Source organism: Triturus cristatus, chromosome 2_2, assembly GCF_964204655.1.
Source record: "Triturus cristatus chromosome 2_2, aTriCri1.1, whole genome shotgun sequence".
In the NCBI taxonomy this organism is placed as follows: domain Eukaryota; kingdom Metazoa; phylum Chordata; class Amphibia; order Caudata; family Salamandridae; genus Triturus; species Triturus cristatus.
In genome coordinates this window covers 783,434,258-783,459,380 of record NC_140582.1, presented here as the reverse complement: position 1 = coordinate 783,459,380, position 25,123 = coordinate 783,434,258, and the positions used below count along the sequence as shown (strand labels likewise).

General features: G+C 43.0%; 1 protein-coding gene across 1 annotated transcript in view; it reads right to left on the bottom strand.

The window, feature by feature from the left end:
- The window catches only part of AASDH (aminoadipate-semialdehyde dehydrogenase), a 468,424-nt gene that overhangs the window by 127,884 nt on the left and 315,417 nt on the right, over positions 1-25,123 (bottom strand). Inside the window, exon 11 of the mRNA XM_085642048.1 lies at positions 10,068-10,875. Within this exon, the coding sequence (XP_085498174.1) occupies positions 10,068-10,875 (808 nt within the window). The remainder of the gene's footprint in view (positions 1-10,067; positions 10,876-25,123) is intronic.

The following is a 25,123-nucleotide window of genomic DNA, read 5'->3' as shown; positions in this document are numbered from 1 at the left end:
AGCGTACAAAATCTGTGTAATCTGGAGGAGGCGCCTTTATTGGTAGCTATGGGCCTCTCACCTATGTGTCAACCTGCTTGTTCTCTGCTGTAATTTCTTTCTATAAAATTCCCCCACCACAAGCCGAAATAGATGTACATGATATGTTTCCCCTTCTGCAGAAGGTCTTTTCTTTGGGGGTTTTTTGTTGTTTTTTCTCCTTTTTTCATTTCTTTTGCCCCAGTTGGGCCATTTGTTTTGGAGTTATTTTATTATCATGCTATTGGAATTATGTTTTCGATAATTGAAGTGGAATTTTGCAAATTCGAATTGTTATTTGGGTTCCTTGGTAGATTGGTGGTTAGCTCTACACTGCACATTGTCAAGTATTGAGTAGGACGGGCCATGTATTGTGGTGACTTATGGCAAATATTATGCGCTGTGGCTATCCCGATAACTATACTTAGGACTGTTTTGAATATGCCTATTTTATAAGACTTGTATTACAAAAATTGAAAATGCCAATAAAGATGCTTTAAAAAAAAATATATATATATATATATTTAACACCAAAACGAAAAAAATTTAATCAGTGGAATTGGAGATCAGAAATTTTTAAGATTTAGGGTATATATAGAACCCAAAAACACTAAGTGCCTCTCGCAGCTATCTGCCGACACCGGGAGAAAGTCACAATTTCAGGCCGACCACGAAGGAGCGTGGACTGGATACAGGGACCAGGTTAGTCCCTGTATCCAGCATGTGCTACATTGTTACATTATAAAGTTAATTGCAAAGAGTTTCCGTTTGTGGAGGAGGAGGCCGCATGGAGCAGGTAGAGCGCCGCAGATGGCCGTCGCTATACAGCAAACAGCAAGCCGGGTGTCGCGGGCAGTCGGAGCAGTAGCATGAAAATCCTGTTGAGTATCACGAACAGTCGTTGCTGGAGATTCATGATGGCAGTCAGCATGGGTGCAGGGGGCACTGCGCGGTAATTGGGCCAGATGGGCGGGCATATTCCGGAATCTGCCCACGCCCGCTCCTCTCATTGCACTTTACTAGGGACTTACCAGTAAATCAAATATGCCAATCATGGATAACCAATCATAATCATAATTTACACAGAGAGCATATGCACTATAGCACTGATCAACTGTGGTAAAGTGCCCAAGGTCCTATAGCCAACAAAAACCGGGTCAGAAAAATAGGAGGTAAAAGACAAATGGTTAGGGGATAAACCTGCAAAAAGGTCCAGGTCTAACAGTACTCACGTTTTAAATGTCCTGGCAGTGAAAACTCATTTTTCACTGTTGTATAGCCCGGCTCTCTCTCACTGCCTAATACTGGGTTACCTTATTGCATTTCATTAGTGCCACAGGCCCCGCCCACCACCGGCCCATTGGCCGAGCCGCTCCCGCCGCCCAGCTGACCCGCCCTCTCGTCCCCCTTCTTAAGGGGACAGCAAGGAGTGCTCGGGAGTGACCGCTGCGCCTCTCACCAGGCCGGGTCACCCCCTTGCTCCTCCTGCCGCCTCCTGCTCCTGCCTGCCAGCCTTGCCGCAGAGCCGCCCGCTCGCCAGTTTCCCGCCGCAGCTCGCCACAAGCCCCGCCCACCACCGGCCCATTGGCCGAGCCGCTCCCGCCGCCCAGCTGACCCGCCCTCTCGTCCCCCTTCTTAAGGGGACAGCAAGGAGTGCTCGTGAGTGACCGCTGCGCCTCTCACCAGGCCGGGTCACCCCCTTGCTCCTCCTGCCGCCTCCTGCTCCTGCCTGCCAGCCTTGCCGCAGAGCCGCCCGCTCGCCAGTTTCCCGCTGCAGCTCGCCACAGGCTCTGCCCACCACCGGCCCATTGGCCGAGCCGCTCCCGCCGCCCAGCTGACCCGCCCTCTCGTCCCCCTTCTTATGACGCCCCCAGAGCGACCGCGCAGCGGACGCGCGCAGCGGGAGCGTCGACTGAGCGCCGAAGGTGCGCCAAAGGTAAGCCCGTCCGTGCCTGGCCCGCGCCCAGCGCCAGGACCCCTGGCCCCCGCAGACCCCAGCCCACCCGCCGGACGTACGCCGCCGCCACCCTCAACGCACTCAACGCCGGCCGAATCCCAGGATGCTACCGAGCCACCCCGAGACGCACCCACGGACCCTTCTGCTGCAACGCCTGCAAGTTCACCTGCATCCGGACCAGCACTACTCCAGCACCAACCAAGACCAAGACGAGCAACAGCAGCAGCCACCTGAAATGCATCCTGCTCAACACCCGCTCCGTCCACAGACACGCCATCGAGCTCTGGAACCTGCTCGACACAACCTCACCAGACGTCGCCTTCCTCACGGAAACCTGGATGAACGCCTCTTCAGCGCCCGACATCGCCATCGCCATCCCAGGCGGCTACAAGATCATCCGAAGGGACCGCATCAACCAGACCGGAGGAGGCATCGCCATCATCCACAGGAACACCATCCGCATCACGACCAACACCGACGACACCCTCGCACCCGCCGAGCACCTGCACTTCCAGGTCCACATCAACCCCAAGACCACCCTCAGAGGCACCCTCATCTACAGACCCCGGGACCACGCACACAATTCAGCGGAGACATCGCCGACTTCATCAGCCCGCACGCCCTCCTCTCCGCTGACTACATCCTCCTCGGGGACCTCAACTTCCACCTGGAGAACAACAACGACCGCAACACCACCACCCTGCTGGACAACCTCGCAAACCTGAGACTCAAGCAGCTGGTCACCACCCCCACCCACTACGCCGGACACACACTCGACCCCGTCTTCTCATCCAGCAAGGACATCGCCTTCAGCCACGCCACCGGACTCCACTGGACGGACCACAGCTGCGTCCACTTCAGCTTCAGAAGGACCACGATCCACCACCACCAGCAACAGGTTGCACGCAGAAGCTGGAACAAGATCACAGCCGACCAGCTCGCGACCTCCCTGAGCATGAACCCTCCCACCAGCGCAACGAACCAAAGCCAGGCGGCCACCAACCTCGCGAAGTGGATCAGCAACTGCACAGACGACCTCGCCCCTCTGAAGACCCCGCCTAGCAGACCCGGCAGCAAGAAAGCCCCATGGTTCACCGACGAACTCAAGAGCTCCAAGAAGAACTGCCGAGCCCTCGAGAGAACATGGCGCAGAGACCCAACACCGGACAACATGACTGCCCTCAAGCTCGCCACCCGAAAGCACCACCAACTCATCCACGCCACCAAGAAAACCGCATTCAAGGAACGACTGGACAACAACGCACACAACAGCAAGGAACTCTTCAACATCGTTAAAGAGCTCCCCAACCCCGGAAACAACGACATCACCCCTTCGCAAGACCTCTGCAACTCCCTCGCCTCCTACTTCCACAACAAGATCGCAGACATACACAACTGCTTCAGCACTCCACCGACGCACGCCTCGACCGAACCACCGCCCCCCACCACCACCCTCCGCGCCTGGACCCCGATCAGCACCGAAGACACCGTCCGCACGATGAACTCCATCCACTCCGGATCTCCTACCGACCCCTGCCCTCACCACGTCTTCAACAAGGCCGACGCTGTCATCGCACCCCACCTGCGGGACATCATCAACACCTCCTTCGACACCGCTACCTTCCCGGAGAGCTGGAAGCACGCCGAACTCAGCGCTCTACTAAAGAAGCCATCAGCCGACCCCACCGACCTCAAGAACTACCGCCCCATCTCGCTGCTCCCGTTTCCTGCAAAAGTCATCGAGAAGACCATCAACAAGCAGCTGGCCGCCTTCCTCGAGACGAACGGTTCCCTCGACCTCTCGCAGTCTGGCTTCCGGGCCAACCACAGCACCGAGACCGCCCTGATCGCAGCCACCGATGACATCCGAGCACTGCTTGACAACGGAGAAACAGCAGCCCTCATCCTCCAAGACCTCTCCGCGGCCTTCGACACTGTCTGCCACCTTACACTAGTGCAGCGACTCAGCAACGTCGGAATCCAGGAGAAGGCACTGGAGTGGATCATCTCCTTCCTCGCCGGAAGGACACAGAGAGTCCGCCTCCCCCCGTTCAGATCTGAAGCCACCGAAGTCATCTGCGGCGTTCCTCAAGGCTCCTCGCTCAGTCCAACCCTCTTCAACGTCTACATGAGCCCCCTCGCAGACATCGCACGCCAGCACAACCTCAACATCATCTCCTGCGCCGACGACACCCAGCTGATTCTCTCCCTCACCAATGACCCCGCCAGAGCCAACCTTCACGAAGGGATGAAAGAAGTAGCCGAATGGATGAAGAACAGCCGCCTGAAACTGAACTCGGACAAGACGGAAGTCCTCATCCTGGGATCCTCATCCTCCGCCTGGGACGACTCCTGGTGGCCCCTCGCCCTAGGCAGCGCACCCAAACCAACAGACCACGCACGCAACCTGGGCTTCATCCTGGACTCCTCCCTCTCCATGACCAGACAAGTCAACGCCGTCTCATCGTCGTGCTTCAACATCCTGCGCATGCTACGTAAGATCTTCCGGTGGATCCCCACCGAGACCAGGAAGACGGTCACCCAGGCCCTCGTCACCAGCCGTCTGGACTACGGCAACTCCCTCTACGCCGGAACCACCGCCAAACTCCAGAAGAGACTCCAGCGAATCCAGAACGCCTCAGCATGACTCATCCTGGACATCCCCCGTCACAGCCATATCTCCGGACACCTGAGAGACCTGCACTGGCTCCCGGTCAACAAGAGAATCACCTTCCGACTCCTCACCCACGCACACAAAGCCCTACACAACCAAGGCCCAGGATATCTCAACAGCCGCCTCAACTTCTACGCTCCCAAACGCCAGCTTCGATCGACCGGCCACCCCCTCGCCGCCGTCCCCCGCATCCGAAGTGCCACCACAGGGGGACGGTCCTTCTCCTACCTCGCCTCCAAGACATGGAACTCCCTCCCGACCCACCTCCGCCTGACCCAGGACCACCTCGCCTTCAGGAAGCAACTCAAGACCTGGCTGTTCGAGCAGTAGCGGACCCCCCTCCCCCAGCGCCTTGAGACCCTCTGGGTGAGTAGTGCGCTATATAAATGCTTTGATTGATTGATTGATTGAATGTTATTTTGGGAGCAGATAGAAAAATACAGTTTACACTCAAATGAATTGCAATGTATATTTTTCCTTAATGGTAAGTTCAGATTTTAACTTACTATTCTGAAAATGCCACTTACTATTCTGAAAATGCCACTTTTAGAAAGTTGGCATCTTCTGCTTAATGAAATGTGCCTCTCTGCCAGTGTCCAAAGTCACATGAGTGCGAGTGGCTTTCCTGTGGTGTTTTGTGTATTCCTCCAGGACATAGTCAGAAAAGGGCCTTAGTTGTGGGGCAGGGTGTTACTTCCCTGAGCAGGATGTTCCAAGGGGAGGGTGGGGGGGCTAGCACTCATCCCTTCCTGGGCTTCATAGGGACAGCCTCAGGGCTTGCCCACCCCATCCTGATGTATAAGGGCTGTCTGCCCTGCCACTGTCAATGCAGCTCAGACCTAGGCCTGCCTGCCTATTGCTGAACCCATCCAGATTGGAGCTAACCCCAGAAAAGGGAAAGATTAGACAAAAAGGTCATCCCCACCCCACAGGCTGGCACTGGGAATAAAAGTGCCATTCTCAGAACCTGAACTCAGAACACTCCTGGGCCAGGGGAAGATGCCGAAGAAGGACTGCTTTGCTGCCAGAAGGACTGCCCTGCTGCATGAAGGACTGCCTTGGTAACTGAAGAAGAAAGATTGTACCTGCTTGCCTTGATCCTAGGCTACCCACAGTGACTCCAAGAGTCAGTTGACTGACATGTTTGAGCTACAAGGACACAACAAGCTTCTAGAGGCCTGCCATATAAGTGTCCAGCTGACCAGCACCCACTGCACCTGCCTGAGCCCTATTGCTGGACTCTGTAGGAGTAAGTGCTGATCCCCAAGAGGTTGTGGACCACTGTCTTGCATCAGAGAGAACTCATTCCTGCCTAACGGAAGCTTCCATCAGACTTAGGATGAAGTGATGCAAAGACTCACAAAGCTGCGCAGCTCTGAACCGAAGGCTTCAATGGAGCTCATGCCAAGCAACGCAAAGCCTCGCAGGGCTGTGCCACGTAGATCGTATCTGTAAGCTGCCCCCGTTCCACGCAGAAAGAAGCAAAGCCTGCTAATTTTCGATGCACAGCTGAGAACTGAATCAGAACAAACAGTAAGCAACGCACAGGCCTGCAAAGCCTCACCACCCAGATAAGAATTTCATTGGGACCAATGCTGGCTGCCGTGAATCTCCACAAAGTCTCGCCTCATAACTGAAAGCTTCATTGGTACCAACGCCGAGCATTGCAAAGCCTCGCAATACAGCGCCGAGCAGATCTCGCATCAAGGAACTAAGGTACAACTCCCGGCCGGCCAAACTTGGTCCTGTGCCTGGCCTGCGCTCCATCGCGGTTGGCATGAGCTTGTGACTGTCCCGATCCAGCATGACCGGATAATCACAATTGGCACCTTGCCTTTTGGTGCTATTGTTACCTAAAACCTAAAAAAAATGTCTCTGATTCGACTGATTGGATTTTTGTCGTTCTGGTATCATTTTATTGATTAAAATGCACACTATTTTTCTAAATTGGTTTGGGATTTTTTTGTGTTGTGTTTTTACCAAGCTACAATAGGGTTAAGCACAGGTTAATTTAATGACTTTTTGTGCTTCACCCTGACAAAGATTGTAGTTGTTGCCTGAGTGGGAATTCCACCCCTCTCAACCAATAACCTGATTGTGTACAACTTGGCTCTTAGTTCACTAATAGGAATGTCATCAGGGTGGGACAGGAATGTTTCTCATTGCATATTTAAAAACTCACTTTTAATAAATACTCAAAGCAGAGATATAATGTGAAACAGTAAGGTGAAATACTTCCGGTTGTTGAAGAAATATACTTTTCTGAATTTTATCATATTTTCACATGATGTTTGTTGCTGGATTTATATGCCAAATAGTTTCAAGGCTCCGCTTCTGCACAGGCTCTCAGTGCCACAGCTGACCCTTGGATCAGCTCACCTTGTTAATTTATTGGCTCACCCACCTCTACTGAACAGCTATAGACTTCTGCACCTTGGTGTATGCTCCCTCCCTCAAACCAAAGACCTTTTGGCAAAGTCAATAATCCTGGCTTTAATGAGGTAACACAAGCAACTACAACTGTCTGCATGCGTTAGCTCATTAAAGCCAGATCTATTAGCTCTGCGTACTTGTCAATCCAAGTGAAGCAGAGAGAAATATCAGTGATGGCTGTGTGAAGTTAAGTCCAGTTGGAAATGTAAGGACGTGCCGAATGGTGTAGTGAGGTTAAGTGGTGCAAGGTTCTGCCTCTACTACGAAGTTAAGAGCACCAATGAACACCTCCATGCCTTTGCACTGTATACAAGCTAGTCTGGTGGCTGAGTGGATCAATGTAACCACGGCAAGATCGTGAGTTTAACATGGTCTTCAGAGGTTGAAATCTCAGTGGGTCCATTTAGCCTTTCAGGCTTCTGAGGTCAATCAAATGGGTGCCACTGCACTTGAGCAGCGATAGTGCTCTATACAATCAGACAACATTGCAAAATTAGTTACTGAAGAAAGAACTTGAGCGTGAAAGTATGTGAGCACACTTCCAAAGTAAATGTCAGTCATGGAGAAAACGCTTCACAGAGGCATTCTCACCTGCAGAACCATACATAACTTTACAAGAATATCAGTCCTAAAAAGCCATCTTTCAGAGGGCGCCCCAATAAAAGCATTTAATTTACAATATCAATAAACACCCTTCCATTACGAGTAGAGTGCCACATTACAGACTAACGGCGGAGAAATCATGTAGTGTGTGTGATGCTTTGCGTTAATGCATTTTTTTAAGGTGGAGGAAATGGGCAGTATGATCTAGGGAAAGGCATTTATCTCCATATATGTCCTCCAATGGAAGAGCCCAATTAATAGGAGTTAAGGTTGTCTCGTGCCTTCAAAGTTGACACAGAGCTCAAATGAATCAGTGATATCCAGTGGAGACCGTTCAAGAGGCAGTGATCAGCCAACATATCCTTAAGCTGATGTTACTGTGTGAGCTGACTGAACAGTTGGCACCAGTCACAATGGAGCACTCTATTAGCAGTCGCAGGGCAAGAGTTCTTGCACAGGGTCTAGTCTTAAGACTGCCTTTTCCTCTCCCAATGTTTCACAAGTAACGTCAGACACAGACACCTGAAAATAAATTGATTTACCCATAGAGTATCACGGCTTGCAGATAACAGAAGAGCGGTCCCTAAGGGAAAGATTAAGAGCACCAGACAAGCTACAAGCTCACAGGAAGCATTATTACCACATTGTTTTGATACTAAAGGCCACTGAAAGACATGGAAAAATACAGAGCATCCATAAACTGAAGGTGCCTCGGCCAGTGGTTTAGTCACCACATAAACTAGCATTAAAATCCAGGCAGTGTCCTCATAGTCTGATAATGGTGATAAACCTTTCTTTTCTTTATGGTGCTAGTCAGAAGTATGTTTTGAGCCCAACAATTAGTTTCACCTTTGTGGCAATAACCAAACCCACTGATTTATGGGGTTTTACATTGACTAAACACCCCCACGTGTACTGGGTCTAGTGTTTAAGAAAAATGTTTTCTGTGACCTAAACCGGGAAAGGCAGCTCAAGATAGCCAAAGCAGACTGTGAAGACTCTGAACAGGTCACAAACTGGGATGAAATGTCTAATGTATCCTCACACAATAAAACAAAAATTGTGGCATGAACAACAACATCGAGAGATAACTGGACATTTACCTCGGTAGACAAAAATGCTGACACAATTTCAATGTGAAGAGGGTGATGGGTAAGAGAATGAATTCTGTGTCGGAATGGCAAGAGGCATGACTAGAGGCCATTGTAGGAGTATGCATGTGCTTCTGGGCTCACGTCTGTGTTAAATTAGGAGTGTCCTCAACATTGCCATTCATAATCTCCATTTAATCCAGTGTGCTTTGAGGCAGTAATTTCTAGCATGAACCACACCAAGCAAAACAAATACATTAAGGATTGTATTTCTATGAATAACCAAACTGTAGACAAATCAAAAATATCGAGAACATTATCGGGAAACATCCATTACAACGCAGTCATTACATTGCACTGCTTTTACAACGCAGCTGTTACAACGCAACTGCCTTTACATCTCATGCCATTACACAACACATTATAAGGTAAGTGATGGAGATTTTTAAGTTTTAGGGTGGGTATGGTTTTGGGGTAGATGGAAATGGTAATTTTTACCCTTACTCTAGTCAACACTTTCCCTACTGTTGCACTCACTGGAGTGAGAACAGTAATTTTTACCCCTACACTATCCAACACTTTGCCCATTGTTGCACTCACTGGAGTGGGAATAGTAATTTTTACCCCTACACTATCCAACACATACCCTACTGTTGCACTAAAAGTATTATGCGTTGTAATGGTACGTGTTGTGATGGTATGCGTTGTTTTGGAATGCGTTGTAATGGAATGCGCTGTAATGGTAGTTCTTAAAAATGCGTTGTAATGGCATGCGTTGTAAAAACATGCGATGTAATGGTATATGCGATGTAAAAAACACGTTGTAAAAGCATGAGTTGTAATTGTTTGCGTTGTAACGTCATATATTCACATTAACAGTTAAGGCAATTAGTATGTTTAGTTTAACATGAGCTTGTGGGAGGGTAAGATGTAAATTTGTAAAATCATTCTCTTTGACTTTTTTCAGTATTTACTCTGACCCAGCGAACATAAGGGAGACAACATAAGCATAAACCCTAAGGAAACAGGATAAACTGAGGGTGATTGAATTGGCCCTCACTGTCTCAGGTTCTAAAAGATGAAAAACTAGCTCAATTTGCAACTGTCTACAAACTGTTGTATGTCTTACAAAGTCGAGCAGCCTGGTTACCCCTTTATCAGGAAAAATCTGAATTAAATTAAAATAAAATCAATTGCTTACACTGGCAACAAATAGTCAAAGATTCAAATAAAATAGTTTCTACCAAAAACTGTATGCTATTTTAAGGTAAACATTAAGCTATGTACTTACCAACAATGACGTATTTTCCACATTTGGACACACAGGCAGCTGATTCTATCCGGTCTCCAAGAAGCCTTTCCCACTTCACTTTTCCTGAAGACAAGTCAATAGCCTTCAGCCTATGAGAATGTGATCCAATGTAGATTGTCCCAGAAGAATAATCCCTGACAGATACTATGACAAGGGGTGAAGCATCTACACACTTTCCTGTGTCCGACTTCCACCTCAAAAGCAATACCAGCTCATTATTAATTTCAAAACAATGTTTCTTAAAACGCTTTTTGACAATGACAGCTACTGTTATACCAGAGCCTTCGGTGCCAGTCACTGCCATTTTTTCATCCAAATTTGTAATTTTGCCTCTATTGCTGCTGCAAGACTCCTCGTGCTGTAATTCTGGCCATGACTGTTCAGTGTTGGACAATGAGGAATTACATTTGAACACGAGGTTACCTCTACTCAATGCGATAAACCCAGATGTTTCTAATACAGTAGTCAAATGTCCTTGAGAGCCATTGTGTTCTGCACATTCTTCAATAAATCCTCCACTGTCAACAGCTTTGTGTTTTCTTTTTGCAGTACAATTATTTATGCTGAAAATCTGCTTCTTATTTTGGAATAAGTATTTGGAAATGTGATTATGAATATCTGAGAGAGTGTTGTTGAGGATAACTTCCAGGAGCCCTGGTATCGTCTTGCCAACCAGATTCTCAATCTCTTCTTGAAAACGTAAAGATTTTAAGGAATCGCCACCACAATACAGGAACACTGACTCTTCGGAAACTCCGACAGATAAATCACAGGTTCCAAGAAGAGACTGTACATAGGAGAAACAATACAGACATAATCTATGTAAACACCCTAATCAAAAGTATATGAAACATAAAATAATTGTCACAGGTGCAATCAAATATGTAAAGGCATCAAAACGAAACTATAACTCACGCTGTGAAGTGAAAATGTTTTGCAATATTTTAACAAAGAATTATTGGTTAGAAAACCTTCATTCACCTCACAGGGTTAAGGATGCAATTTCGATGCCACTAATATGCCACCTAGATGCTGACCCCAAACTGAGGAAAATGACCTGAGAAAAGTTATCACTTGTGTTCAGAGTAAGGAATATTTCTGTATGCTGCGGGTTAGCTCCCATGTGCAGGGACGACGGAAATGTCAAGTTTAAACACAATACTTTTTCTTCAATATGAATATAAATATTTTGGGAGACTTTCTCGTAATAAGTATGGTTACTAGGTAAAATAGCACAAAGCTAAAAGTCCTCCTACATTAATGAATGAATGAGGAAGCACTTGTAAAGCGCCTGGTTACCCGAGGGCATCCCAGCGCTAAGGAGTACGCTAAACCGGATTCATAACATATCAGGGAAAGAGGAAGGTTTTTAACTGTTTACGGAAGTGATCGTAGTTAGATTGGGAGCGGATGTGAAGAGGAATGAAATTCCACATCGTGGCAACACTATATGAAAACAGGCGACCTCCACTTCTTGTTCGTTTGATTTTTGGGACTGATAATAGGTATTTACCCTCTGATCTTAGGGCACTTTTGGGCTGGTAGTGATGAATCATGGCCTGAATCAACAGGGATCCTTTTCCAGCCAGTGCTTTATGTGCAATGCACATAGCTTTGAATTGAATCCTCTCCTGGATTGGAAGCCAGTGTAATGAGGTCAGAGCAGGTTTAACTGAGAATCGTTTTGGAACATTTAAGAGCAGCCGAGCTGCACAATTTTGGACTGTCTGAAGTATTTTAGTGGTGGAAAGTGGGGCTCCGAGGTAAAAAGCATTTGCATAGTCCAGTCTAGACAGGATTAATGCTTGTACTAACATTCTTCTGGCCAAAAAAGATAGTAGGGGGAGAATTTTCCTGATCATTCGCAAAAGGCCGTAGCAAGTGCTTGCCACTTTCCGAGCTTGTTCCTTAAGATCTAGGTTGGAATCGAGTACGACTCCTAGGCTTTTTATATAGTTTTTCGGGGTAGGGGGAGGACCCAGACTGTTAGGCCACCAGGAGTCTATGTTGAGGGCGGCGCGTTGCCAAAAAGCATAATTTCCGTTTTTGCTCCATTGAGCTTTAAATATGAGGTGTCCATCCAACTGGCCACTTTTTCTAAACAGGATGTAAGGGCCAATCCTGAGTTGTCATTTTTATTCAATGAGATGACTGAGTATCGTCTGCATAGGTGACGATCTGCACCCCGAATGGGATGACTATATGTGCCAGGGAACTCAGGTAGACGTTAAACAGAGTGGGGCTTAATGCAGATCCCTGAGGGACTCCACATGTAAGGGGTACTTTGTTTGGAGATGCTGTCTTCCTCAAAGACTGAAAAACTTTAAGTGCTATTCCGTTAACTCCAACATCTCGAAGTCTGCTAATCAGGAGCGAATTTGTGTCGAAGGCTGCGCTTAAATCTATAAAATAATTGCAAGGCAGCCTCCGCTGTCGAGAATTTTTCTAGTTTCCTCCACTACCGACAGGAGTGCAGTCTCAGTGCCCTGCTGTGATCTGAAACCTGTTTGTGAGGAGTGGAGCAGGTTGTTATTTTCCAGGAATTTACATGCTTCTCGACGATTTTGCTTATGCCAGGCAGCAGAGAGATAGGTCGGTAGTTTGCCCAGTCTTCCGTGTCTAAATTGGGTTTCTTTAGCAGAGCCTTGACCATCGCCCGTTTCCACAGGGGAGGTAAAATTCCTGTGACAAAAGAGGCATTAATCATGTTAACTAAGACTGAAGAGATGGTCTTGCTAATCTTATATAGAATAGTGGGCGGAGCTGGGTCAGTGGGTGAACTTGATTTAAGATGGGTTAAGATTTCTACTAAGGAATTCTGATCCAGTGGGGGAAATTCCTTCAGTAGGACCTGTTTCTTTGTTAAGTCAGTTTGAGGTACCAGCTGCTTGTCACTTTCCAGAGGGAAGGACGTGTAGATGGTTTGTATCTTGGCCGAGAAGTATTCTGCTAACTGGTTACAACAGAGTTGAGGGTTATCTGCAGTCTGTGAAGGGGCAGAAGGAGTCAAAAGTGATTTAGCAATAAGGAAGATTTTGCGCGGAAAGTTTACCGCCGATGGTATTTTCTCTGGATATTAGCAGCTTTGTGCGGATTTTATTTCTGATTTGTAATGTTAAATGGCTTCTCTATATTTAGCTTTATTACTGAGCGAGAAGTCTTTTCTCCACTTCCTTTCCAATACTTTTCATTTTTGCTTAAGTTTCCGGAGTCCCGAGGAGTACCAGGGATTTGTATTAGTACCAGTTGTTATCTGTATCTCTTTTTTTGGGAGAATAGTGTTTAGCGAGGACTCTAACCAACTATTAAATATATCATTAGAAATAATATGATTGGGGTGGGGTTTGGGTCTTCTAATTTCCAGTTCAGTCTCCCATGCATTCCACGGAAGTGTAGACCAAGTCTGAATACGTTTTTTTTGTTTCCCTGGCCGGTAGGCTTATTTCCTGCCTAGCCCAGGTAAATGGGAGCAGGAAGTGATCAGACCAGGGTAATGGAATCGGTTGGGAGGCAGTCAAAGTTTTAATATTAGAGAAAATGGGGTCCAATAAATGACTTTTATTGTGTGTTGGCCCTGGGACTTTTTGATTGAGCTGAAAGGCCGCTTGCCCGTCAACAAGGTCTGATATTTGGGAGAGTTAAACATTATCAAAATGTATATTAAAATCTCCCAATACCGTAAAATAAGACATCAGATGACTTGATGATGTTTGTCTTAAAATCCAACACTTACTACAGGTTTTGCGGAATTAAAATGTTTTATCAAGGCTGTAATAACAAATATTAGAACTAATCAGCCTGATACCAAAGGGAAACAATTTATCAATGTACATTTTAAATCTGCAGTATGTGGTTATATGTCATTCATCCATTTTATCATTCCTAACTTCATAGATAAAATAAGACAACGTTTTGGTTATAATCATTGTGGAAAAGACTATGCAAATGCAATTACTTCCGATACATTCAGTAAATCTCAAAATACAGATACAAAGACATGTACAGTGTCTACCTGCAACAGATAAAACTGAACAGCTAAAGCAAATAACAGACTCTGCAAATGTGATTTTATACACATCAAGATCAGCATCTCCAGTAGTTTGCTTTGTGTACACAATCTAATTAATATTATTGTTATCATGCAGTTAGCACCTCTATTGTAAAAATAAAACAAAAGTTTTTTCACTAAAAAAAATTCAGTAATCATTATTCGCATAACAGTTACCAACTCAAATTAAGAAAACCGGGAATATTCGTCCAGTAAATATGCCAATCATATATTAAATTATCAAGTACGTCTTGTTCACATAAATCTTTTTAGTTGCCATGCCAAAACAAATATTACTGTTGCCATTTCCAAAATGCTTTTATATTCCATTATTAAATACGATTGCCAGTGCATGTCTTGTAGCTGAATATTTCCTGAGTGATCTGTCTCGTTGGTAAGAGTGTATTAATCTTTATGCTAATTTATATTTATAGACCCAAGATAAGGTCTTTTTAAATACAAAGAAAGATTTGAAAATGCCATTACATCATGATTTACAGTTAACAAAAAATAACTATCTAATCAATTAGAGGACTGCTGGTAAGGCTCCTTAGAACATGTCCCATAAGAAATGTGTTCCAACCACGTGTTGGTCTTTTTGCAGAACAGCGCCGTTTTGGCCTCAGTGTTTAAATTACTTTTGCTCAAATGCCAAACTGTGAGCCATGTGCACTTCGCCTGCAGCGGAAGCTGCTGCTGAGTTATTTCAATCCATTTATGTACCTGAGGTACTACAATCATTGACCTTTTCAGGATATCTTGAACTTGGTCTGTTTGTAAACTCTATGTTCTTATCCACAAAACTGTGGTATTAATCATCATGCTAACTTGGCTCATGAAACACGATTGTCCACTTATAATTATAATTCTATAAATTGCAATTGTTTAGCAAGGCTAAGAAGGTTTATGCAGATCAGACATCAGTACTCAATTACTTTTAAAAAATCCAACAAATCTATTAATCAGTGTTTCCTTAAGTTAATTATTGACACTAGTATCCTAATCAGGATTCAACCCCATGTTTGCTTCTTGGCAATATCCCACTATTCAAATTAAGACTGCACTATTGGTTTCAATATTTTTACAGCCTTCTAGAAAAATGTGATATTGTGAAATATAAAACACTGGTACATATGAGCTATAGTGTCGGAAATATACTCAAACCAATTAATTTTTATAATGAGCTTTTTCTTAAATACCTATATACACACATATGTATATCCTACTGGCAGTCGCCAGAAGTTAGTTATAGTTAGGGCCAGGCTTCCGCAGGAATAGCGTTTCTTGACTTGCCTATATCTTTGCTGCCATTTGACGAATCTTCACGAAATAGTTTTTTTTTTTTAAAGTACCCTACTGATTTTAGTTGTGCTTGGAAAGCTTCAGGGTGATCCGTCAAGTGGGAGCCGAGAAAAAGGAGGGGGTCAAATAAAGTGTGTTTCCCATGTTAATTTCCATAGCAATTTTAGACACGACTGCAGCCTGAACCGCTGGACTGAATTACACCAAATTTGGCAGATATGCGTTATGCTTGCTAAAATAAATTGGATACCTAAAATTCAGCTCTGTGCTACGTGTTGTTCCTGTGGGAGCAATTTGTCTTTTTAATTTATAAGTGCAGCTACGTTTTGGAGCACCCGTCCTCAAGTAGTTCGGCAGGATCGGTGGCATTGGTCTGCAGCGCTATGTAATCATTCAAGTTATTGAAAAACTGCTAAACCGCCACAGTGAAGTCAAGCCTGCTGACACGTGTCGGATCATGACTTCATGAGTAGTGTTGGTCAGTATACCAGTGCTTTCAGGTATAGGCTTTCTGGAGGGCAGTTCGTGGATGGATGATGGTTTGCAGAGACTAATTTTAAACATTGTGACACTGTTTTTGCATCGAGAAAGATAAAAGCGCAGCGATGCAAAATGGAAATGGCAGTTATACGCGAATGAAATTACATGCAGCCCGTGCCCATTGTGGGAATAAACATTGAATAAAAACATTATTGGGTCTCGACACTTTGAAAGTATATATAAGAACGGTGGCATTAAGAACATTGTTATAGTCAGCTTTTACTGGTTTTGTACAAGGGAACTCTGAGCCTAACTATAACATCCCTATAACCTTTGTTTTTTTAGCGAATATATATATATATATATTAGCGGTGTTTTTAGCACATTTTTACTCATAATCTATACTTCTGTTTTGTTTTTAACATAAGCACATTGCACTTTGCACTACAAAATTAGTTTGCACTTCTTTGAACAGTGGATAAGTTGTACCAGAACGATGTACACCAAAGAATATAAGAGCTATAGCTGGTAACATCTGTTTAATTTAACAAGTGTATATGCCAAGGTATTTAAACCTGGACTCAATAGCGTGTGTCATCAACAATTGTATGTTTGCACAAAGCTATAGCAGCTATATAATAATTTTTTTAGGTACAATAACAATACCATAAGTCATATGTACTGCATTTGTAAATTTAAGGTTAACAAATTAAAAGTTTTTTTTAAAGAAAAATGTATTTAACCCCTTGTGTGCCCCGCCCTTTCCACGCCCTGTGCCGGGCGTTTTATTAGCGGGCGGGGCTCATGACGAGATAGTCTCGTCATGGGCACAGCGCAACCGCGGCCCATGACGAGACCATCTCGTCATGGGCACTCAAGGGGTTAAACATATATTTATTTTAAACTTGAAGTGCCCTTTACTACATTGACGAATATGTTGTCTATGTCTATGGTTTTTAACACGTGATGTTCAAATGCACAGGTCACTTTAAAAACAAAAACAAAAAAATTTAACAAAAAAGCATTTAAGCAATCACGCACCGAATAGCGAGTCATGTGATCAAGATCCCTAGTGGATCGAAATGCGTCAGGCGAATGAGAGAGTGTAAGGGAGCGGAATAATAAAAAAATATTGCACTCATCTGTGGTCCGTCTTCCATTGGTGTACAACGCTGGGAGAAGAAACGGCGTATGGAGTTCTACTCATATATATATATATATGTAATCTACTGGCGGTTGCCAGTAGATAGTTATAGTTAGGACCTATTTTCCATAGGAAATCCGCAACATTCTATTCCCAATAAGTCTGGCGCCGGTTGATGAATCCTCGTGAAATTTTCCAAACTTTTGGCCAGCTCCGCTCCGCTCCTACCCTGAAAGTTTCGTGGTGATTCGTCAAGCGGGGGCTGAGGATAAAGGGGGGTACCAAAACGCGCTTTCCCCATGCAATTTCCCATTGGATCTGTTGTCGCAGCTACAGCCCGAACATCTGAACGGAATGACACCAAATTTGGCAAAGAGGTAGTCCTCAGTTCGGACTCGTGCCTTTTGCATATATAGTGTGAATCCCTTCAGTAGTTCCTGAGAAAATTAGAGTTAAAAGTACATAAATATCCATGGCCGCGGAGGATCCGCGGACCGTACCCGCACCGTAAGCGCACTCTCTCCGAACCGAGTGCGCACCCTCCCGATCGCGCGCTGAATGCTAATTGGCTGTCGAGTGTCTCTCTACATTCGAAACCAGGAACTGTTGGTGGCCATTTTCTGCCTCGGTAGAAGCGAGGCTGAAGAAGCAAGGGGAAAAAGTGTGTAAAACATATAAAGGGGGCAGAATGGAAATACTCTGACCCTCTAGAGGTGCTTAGGGGGTCCTGGAAGGACCCCCTGGGGCCCCCCTTTTTAAAAAAAAAAGAAACGGCGAAATGCGCGCATGGTGCGCGCATCCTATCACGTTGGATGCACGCATTCTCTCGCCGTGGGTTCTCGGATCCAAGGGAAAAAAAATGAAATTGTTGGGAGATAAAGATTAAGCTTAAGTGTTTTGTTCTTGAGTGGCTCTAAAAAGAGCCGTTGTGTTCATTGAGAGTTTTTGGTACTTATAAGTACCTATACAGAGTCTAAAGTTGTTGAGGAAGACTCTGTTTCCTTCATCAGTAAAGTGTACTCCATCTCTCCTATACATCTCTTGCATATGAAAGTGCAGATTGTTATTGTAAATGGACCCCATTCTGTAGTCTCGGAGAAAAGCAGAAACAGATTTATTCACATGTTTCCTAGCTTTCTCAATCTGTGGACAAAAATGATCGGACCAATTCCATTTCTGCCTTTGGCATATGTTAGAATACCCAAAGGCAGTTTTAGGGAAAAGTGAAATCAGTTCTGCAAAGGTGTCCTTCATAAGCATTTCCAGACCTACCCCAGTCAAAGTGCCTAGGTCATTGTCACCACAGTGCACTATTATGAGGTCAGGGTGTTGGATTTGCATCAAGGATTTTACCAATGGCATCAATTGGTGCCACTTTAACCCTGTCCAATCCATTTAATGTCTACATTTGGCAAACCTAGGTCTTTGTGAATGCCTTTGTTTTCTGCATACCTTTGGCTCCAGAAAATGTAGCTGTGTCCCACAATCCACACTGTAAGCATCTTGTAAGGAGGTCTGGATGCACTCTGATGGTCTCTGTAAATGAAATGGCAGTTTGGAAAGTAAGATGTTTCTAAAATGGTGGCTAAGATGCAATTTTGAAAAAAGACAAGAAATCATTGCTTGTTTGACAACCTTCTACACTGAAAGGTAGGGTGCATATTTCTGTTTTTTAAACGCATTATTCTTATTGGTTAACAAAAACTGATTGTAAGGAACATTATATATGATAAGCTGATATGTTGAGAAGTCAAGCACACTTGCTGTTTTGATTAGCAACATTGTGTGTGCTGAGCTTGTGACCTGTGTGCTCAGTACAGTGTTCCATGACCTGTTTCTATGGTAACGGGCAGAAGGCAGATTGGGGGAAGGGTTGAAGTTTATGTCATTTGGAAAGGGTTGAAATGTTTAACCAATAGAAATGTGTGTTTGCTTTTGAATTTATGTGGGAAGGAATGTGATTTGATGTTTACATGTATATGTGTGGAAAATGAGAGGGAAACTTTGCCATTCTTTGGTTCTGCTGACAGGTGCACAGTGCAGAGATTCTGTATAAGAAAATCTGGTGTGTGACTGATATCTGGTGTGTGACTTATATACTTCTTAATCTACAAAACATCTTGAAAGGTGAGTTATTTAATTGTGAGGGGATGTATGTAGACTATTTTAATCAGACTAATGTATTTCTCCTGCTAAAGTGTAGGGAGTACTTTTTTTTCTCTACAATCTTATTGAGAGTGTGTGTGCATGTAGAAACCATTTTGTGATAAGGATTTGTTTTTTTCATGTGTTTGTAGACAGATAACTATGCAGTTTTTATATTTTGGTAGAATTAGAAACCAGTCATTGTTTATGAATTTCTGAAGTGAGGTATGTTTCGGCAGTAAAATGTAGTACTCCTTGTAGATGAAGAAATGTGTTTTGGTATAGTGCAAGGGATAGTGTTGTTTGTCTAGAATCACACAGAGAGCCTGTGTGCATTTGGGAACCACTGTGAGAGAAGCATTTAGTAACATCTTGTATTTGCTGACAGAGAACTCTTTTAAAACCTGTCATGTTGTCAAGTTTTAGTAGCATTAGAAGCCAGTCTTTGCTTATGCGTTGATTAAATGAGTCAGGCTTTGACACAAAAGTGCACTTTTGAAATATGCACATTGTGTGCAGTTCCCTTACCACTTCCATAGTAGTAAATAAGGTTTGGTAAACTCGTAGGGATAGTGGTTGTTGTCTAGAATCACACTGTGAGTCTGTGTGCATTTGGGAACCAATGTGAGAGAAGCATTTGGTAACATTGTGTATTTGCTGACAGATAACTATTTTAAATCCTGTCATGTTGTCAAGTTTTAGTAGCATTAGAAGATAGTTATGGCTTATGTTTTAATTAAATGAGTCAGGTATTGACACTTAAGTGTAGTCGTGAAATATGTAGATTGTGTGCAGTTCCCTTACCACTTGCAATGTAGTGAATGAGTTTTGGTAAACTCCTAGGGATAGTGGTGTTTGTCTAGAATCACACTGTGAGTCTGTGTACATTTGGGAACCACTGTGAGAGAAGCGTTTGGTAACATCGTGTATTTGCTGATAGATAACTGTTTTAAAACATGTCATGTTGTCAAGTTTTAGTAGCATTAGAAGACAGTTATGGCTTATGCTTTCATTAAATGAGTCAGGCATTGACAGTAAAGTGCAGTTGTGAAATATGTAGATTGTGTGCAGTTCCCTTACCACTTCCACTGTAGTGAATGAGTTTTGGTAAACTCCTAGGGATAGTGGTGCTTGTCTAGAATCACACTGTGAGTCTGTGTGCATTTGGGAACCACTGTGAGAGAAGCGTTTGGTAACATTGTGTATTTGCTGACAGATAACTGTTTTAAAACATGTCATGTTGTCAAGTTTTAGTAGCATTAGAAGATAGTTATGGCTTATGCTTTCATTAAATGAGTCAGGCATTGACAGTAAAGTGCAGTTGTGAAATATGTAGATTGTGTGCAGTTCCCTTACCACTTCCACTGTAGTGAATGAGTTTTGGTAAACTCCTAGGGATAGAGGTGCTTGTCTAGAATCACACTGTGAGTCTGTGTGCATTTGGGAACCACTGTGAGAGAAGCGTTTGGTAACATCGTGTATTTGGTGGCAGATAAGTGTTTTAAAACCTGTCATGTTGTCAAGTTTTAGTAGCATTAGAAGCCAGTGTTTGCTTATGCATTGATAAAATCAGTCATGCTTTGACACTAAAGTGCAGTACCATGTAGTATTGTCTTCACTGCACCAGAACTGTAAATTTAAAATTTTTACCCAGGCACTGTCCTAGAAGTAGTCTAATGATTTAGTCAGTTTCTAAGTACTTATGTTGTGAACCATTCATTACCAAATAGACTGCTTCAAATGTCTATGCGGTATGCATGTAGTTCTCTAACCACCTACACAGTTGTTTTTCACACCTTCAATTCCCTAGTCAGTATATATACACTTCCAGGAAACACCCTGTCACTCCCTTTGCAGTCTTCTAGTGACCCATTCAGCAGCATGTAGTAATCCATTCACTGTGCCAAAACCCAAACACTTATAAATTCACCAAGACACTGTCTTTCCAGTACTCTAATGATTCAGTCACTGTCTAAGTATTCATGCACTGAGCCAGGCCTTAGCACATGTACTGCTTCAAACCCCTATGCAGTATGCTTGTAGTCTTCTAACCACCTAGACACTTGTCTTTTACACTTTCAATTTCCTACTCAGTATCCATATAGTCCAGCAAACATCCTGTCACTCCCTTTGCACTCTTCTAGTGACCCATTCAGTACCAAGTACTAATCCATTCCCTGTGCGAAAAGCCAACCACTTATAAATTCATCCAGGCAGTCTCCTTGCTGTAGTCTAATTATTCAGTCAGTACCCAAGTACTCATGCAGTGAGCCAGGCCTTAGCACATGGACTGCTTTAAATGCCTATCCAGTATGCATTCAGTCCTCTAATCAGCTACACAGTTGTCTTTCACACCTTCAATTCCCCAGTTAGTATTCATACACTTCTAGCAAACACCCTGTTACTCACCCAGTGTGTCTCCTTTTAGTACTGTAATCATTCAGTCAGTTAGCATGTAGTCTTTTAGTGAGGTAGGCTTTAGGGCATGACCTGCTTCAAAGTAGTATGCACTATGTATGTAGTGTTTTAATCATCGTCACACTTGTGGTTCAGGGCTATAGTTTCTTAGTCAGTTTTTATATAAAATGTGTTTGTACAGTAATGGAATACTGTAAATTTGAAAGTTATTAATATACATTTATTTCTGATTCTTTTTTGCAGAAACTGTTTTTCAACGTTAAAATAGAGAAATTATGCCAGAAAAAAAAAAGAAAAAGAAAAGAACAGAGACAGGAGGATTATTTGAAGAAACATCAACCACAAGTATTGAATGAACAAGATAATGTGGCTAAAAGGAAAAAATCTTCTGGTAAGATCACGAAGCAATTTATTAAAAATGTTTGTAGGAGCAAATAGAATGTAGATAATGCTGCAACTTCAGAGAATTTTTTAAGTAAGAAAAAAAATCAAAATAAGATGAAAAGTAAAAAAGCAAATGTTCAGTCAAAGGAGATAAAGTATGGTAAAAGAAGAAAAAAATCAGTATAAGGAATTACGCAAAAAAATATTTTACAAGAGAGTAGTGCATAATTTGCTGAAAGATGTGAAGAAATATAAAAAGAGAGCTTTATTTTATAAAAAGAAGAAGCATATTGAAAGCATTGTGGAAAAGGCTTTTGAAGTAAAAAGGAAACCGTTTATTTTAGTGTTAAACAGAATTCGATCACTAGATAAACCAATATATGTAATGAAGGCCAAAAGTAGGAGGAAAAGAGTTATTAATAAAAAAAAATTGTGATTTTCTTTGGGAGAATGGAAACACAGTTCTAATTCAGAGCCTTTTTTTTAATGAAGAGAGTTATTCACTAAGTGAAAAATTATTGTATGCAGTTGACACCAGTGGTAGAGGTTATGAGGTTAGTGATGGTTGTCCAATGGAGAAAGAGAAAATGGTTGAAAGAAATGCAGAAGAAGTGATAGCTGATGAAGTTTTAGGGAGACGTGCTAAAAACCCTGTGTACACTTGGGATTGCAGTAGTGTTTGTAGTGTACGACAGGAATCTATTGAAAAATTATGTCGTTTTTTACGAGTCTATACTAAAAAAAGTGTAAAACAAAAGATTAAGCTGTTGCAAGGACTAGACCCTTGCAGAGTGAGAAAACATACTGGTTTGCAAGGTCATTCTCTGGCTTGTCTTTCTAGTAAAGTTTGTGAAAGTGTTTTTCACCATTTCAGAATGCTGGCAGTACATCGTACTCAAATGCGGAAGTTAGTGAGAAAGGTTGTATTATGCAAAAAGTCCAGCACTAAAGTTAAGTGAGTTGAACAGTGCTCTTTTATGTGGGTCAGTTTCAGATGTGAAGCAGGTCTGTGAGGATATTGAGTTTTGTTACTTTGGGCCTCAGCAAGAGAGTGAAGAAACTGATACATTAGTAGAACAAAATGTTGAAGACAATGTAGAACCTGTAATTACAGAAACATTTGAGGATGAAATCACAAAGTTTAAGGTAATTTCAGGTGAAAGACCAAATGTTTCTTGTATTTGTTGTCGGCAAAGTCACTATAAAATTCAGACTAGGGGTGTCAATCTGTATTTAAAAAGTGAAATAGAAGATAATGATAAGTGGATGGAATTTGCAACTTATTTGTTGGAAGAGGATTGTTTTGATTTGGGATGTGAGCAGCGTATTTGCAAATATTGTTATAATAAATTAGATGAGAATAAAATGCCTGCTAGAGCTGTTCGTAATAATCTAGAGTTGGTTGCTATTCCTCCAGAGCTGATAGATTTAAATACGTATGAGTCTATTCTGATACAATGTGTTCACCCGTTTCAGGCTATTGTTCGTATGGAGCCCAAAACAAGTAAATTACCTCCATCAGAGTTGCAAAGAGGATTGAAAGGAAGAGTTGTGTATTTACCATTAGATTTTAGGAAAAATGTTGAAACTATTGGTGTAGATCATGCAGAAAATGAGCCACTAGTCATTCTAGTTAATGGTGTTCCTACTAAGAATAAGAAAATCTGACAAGAGTTAGTGGATGTTAGAAAAGTGCAAAAGGCATCATTGTATCTGTTAAAAAATAATGAGTACTATAGAAATGTGTTTGTTGGAGAAGAAGAAATAGATTTAGCAGAAGATGTGGGAAGAGGTTTCTCACGAGAAGACTCTAAGTAAGAAATTATACAGTTTCAGTTTGAAGATGTTATCGCATTGTAAAATTGGAGCATATGAATGTTCAGATCGTTTATCATCTGCAAGTCTATATTCCAAAAGTAGAAGAATCATTTGGGTGAGTCTAGGTCTTGCAGGAATGCGAAATCGGGTACTGAAATCTGTTCCAGAAATTGAATATTTAGCAGAAAATGATCCTGAAAGTACAGATATTTTGAAAACCAATATGTTGGACACATACTATCCAAAGAGAAGTCATCATCTTGAGAACATGTGTCTCTATGAAGTGCTGCAAAACTACACTTTTAAACGGAATATTAGAGAGGACATCAACGATGGAAAATATGGAGTGATTGGTTCTGAAGGATGTCTGGTGAAACAAAGGAAAGGAAATTTAATTAATCACAGAAAACGGAGTTGCGACACTGCTGACAAAAGGGAATTTTACTATTTAGCCCTTTTGCAAATGTTCAAACCATGGCGTTCTGAACTGGAATTACTTGGAGATTTTCCCAGCTATAAAGATTCATTTAATGCTTGTAAAGATAGCATACAATGCAGTGCTTTCGCAAATTATGTCAAAATGTTGAATGATGAAATTGATCAGGAAGCTACAATTGCAGCTGAGATTGCTAGAGACAGTTCTCAAGACAGTCAAAGTTCTGCTGCACGGAGTCAAGATACAGTAGGACAACCAATTGTTGAAAATGAAGCAGCGATTGCAATGAATGAGGTGGAAACAGCAATGTATCAAGCACAAGAAGATGCAATACAGTTAGGAAACTTGGAAGAGCAACTAAATGTTGAACAGAAACAAATATATCAGCAAGTGAAAGAGCAGATTGACCATGGATTACTTCATGAAAAGAGAGTGTGATCATGTACATCATTTCAACCTATCCGAATGTATGTGAGTGGTCAAGCTGGAACAGGAAAGAGTTTCTTAATTAAAGTAATTACAAGTTATCTGCAAAAAACAACTGAGTCGCATTTGTCTTGTGTTGTCACTGCTCCAACTGGGTTGGCAGCACATAACATTAAAGGAATTACTTTACATCGTTTACTAATGCTGCCAGTAGAGCATGAGAACAAATTGGAATACCACAAGCTATCTGGAGAAGCTTGTTGTGAAGTTTCAAGAGTGCTGAAGAAAATGAAACTTCTCATTATTGATGAGGTGAGCATGGTTTCAAACTTGATGCTTGCCTTTGTGCATTTAAGAATGCAGCAAATTCTTAAAACAGAGTATGACGTGTTATTTGGAGGAAAACACGTCATAGTTTTTGGAGATCTACTGCA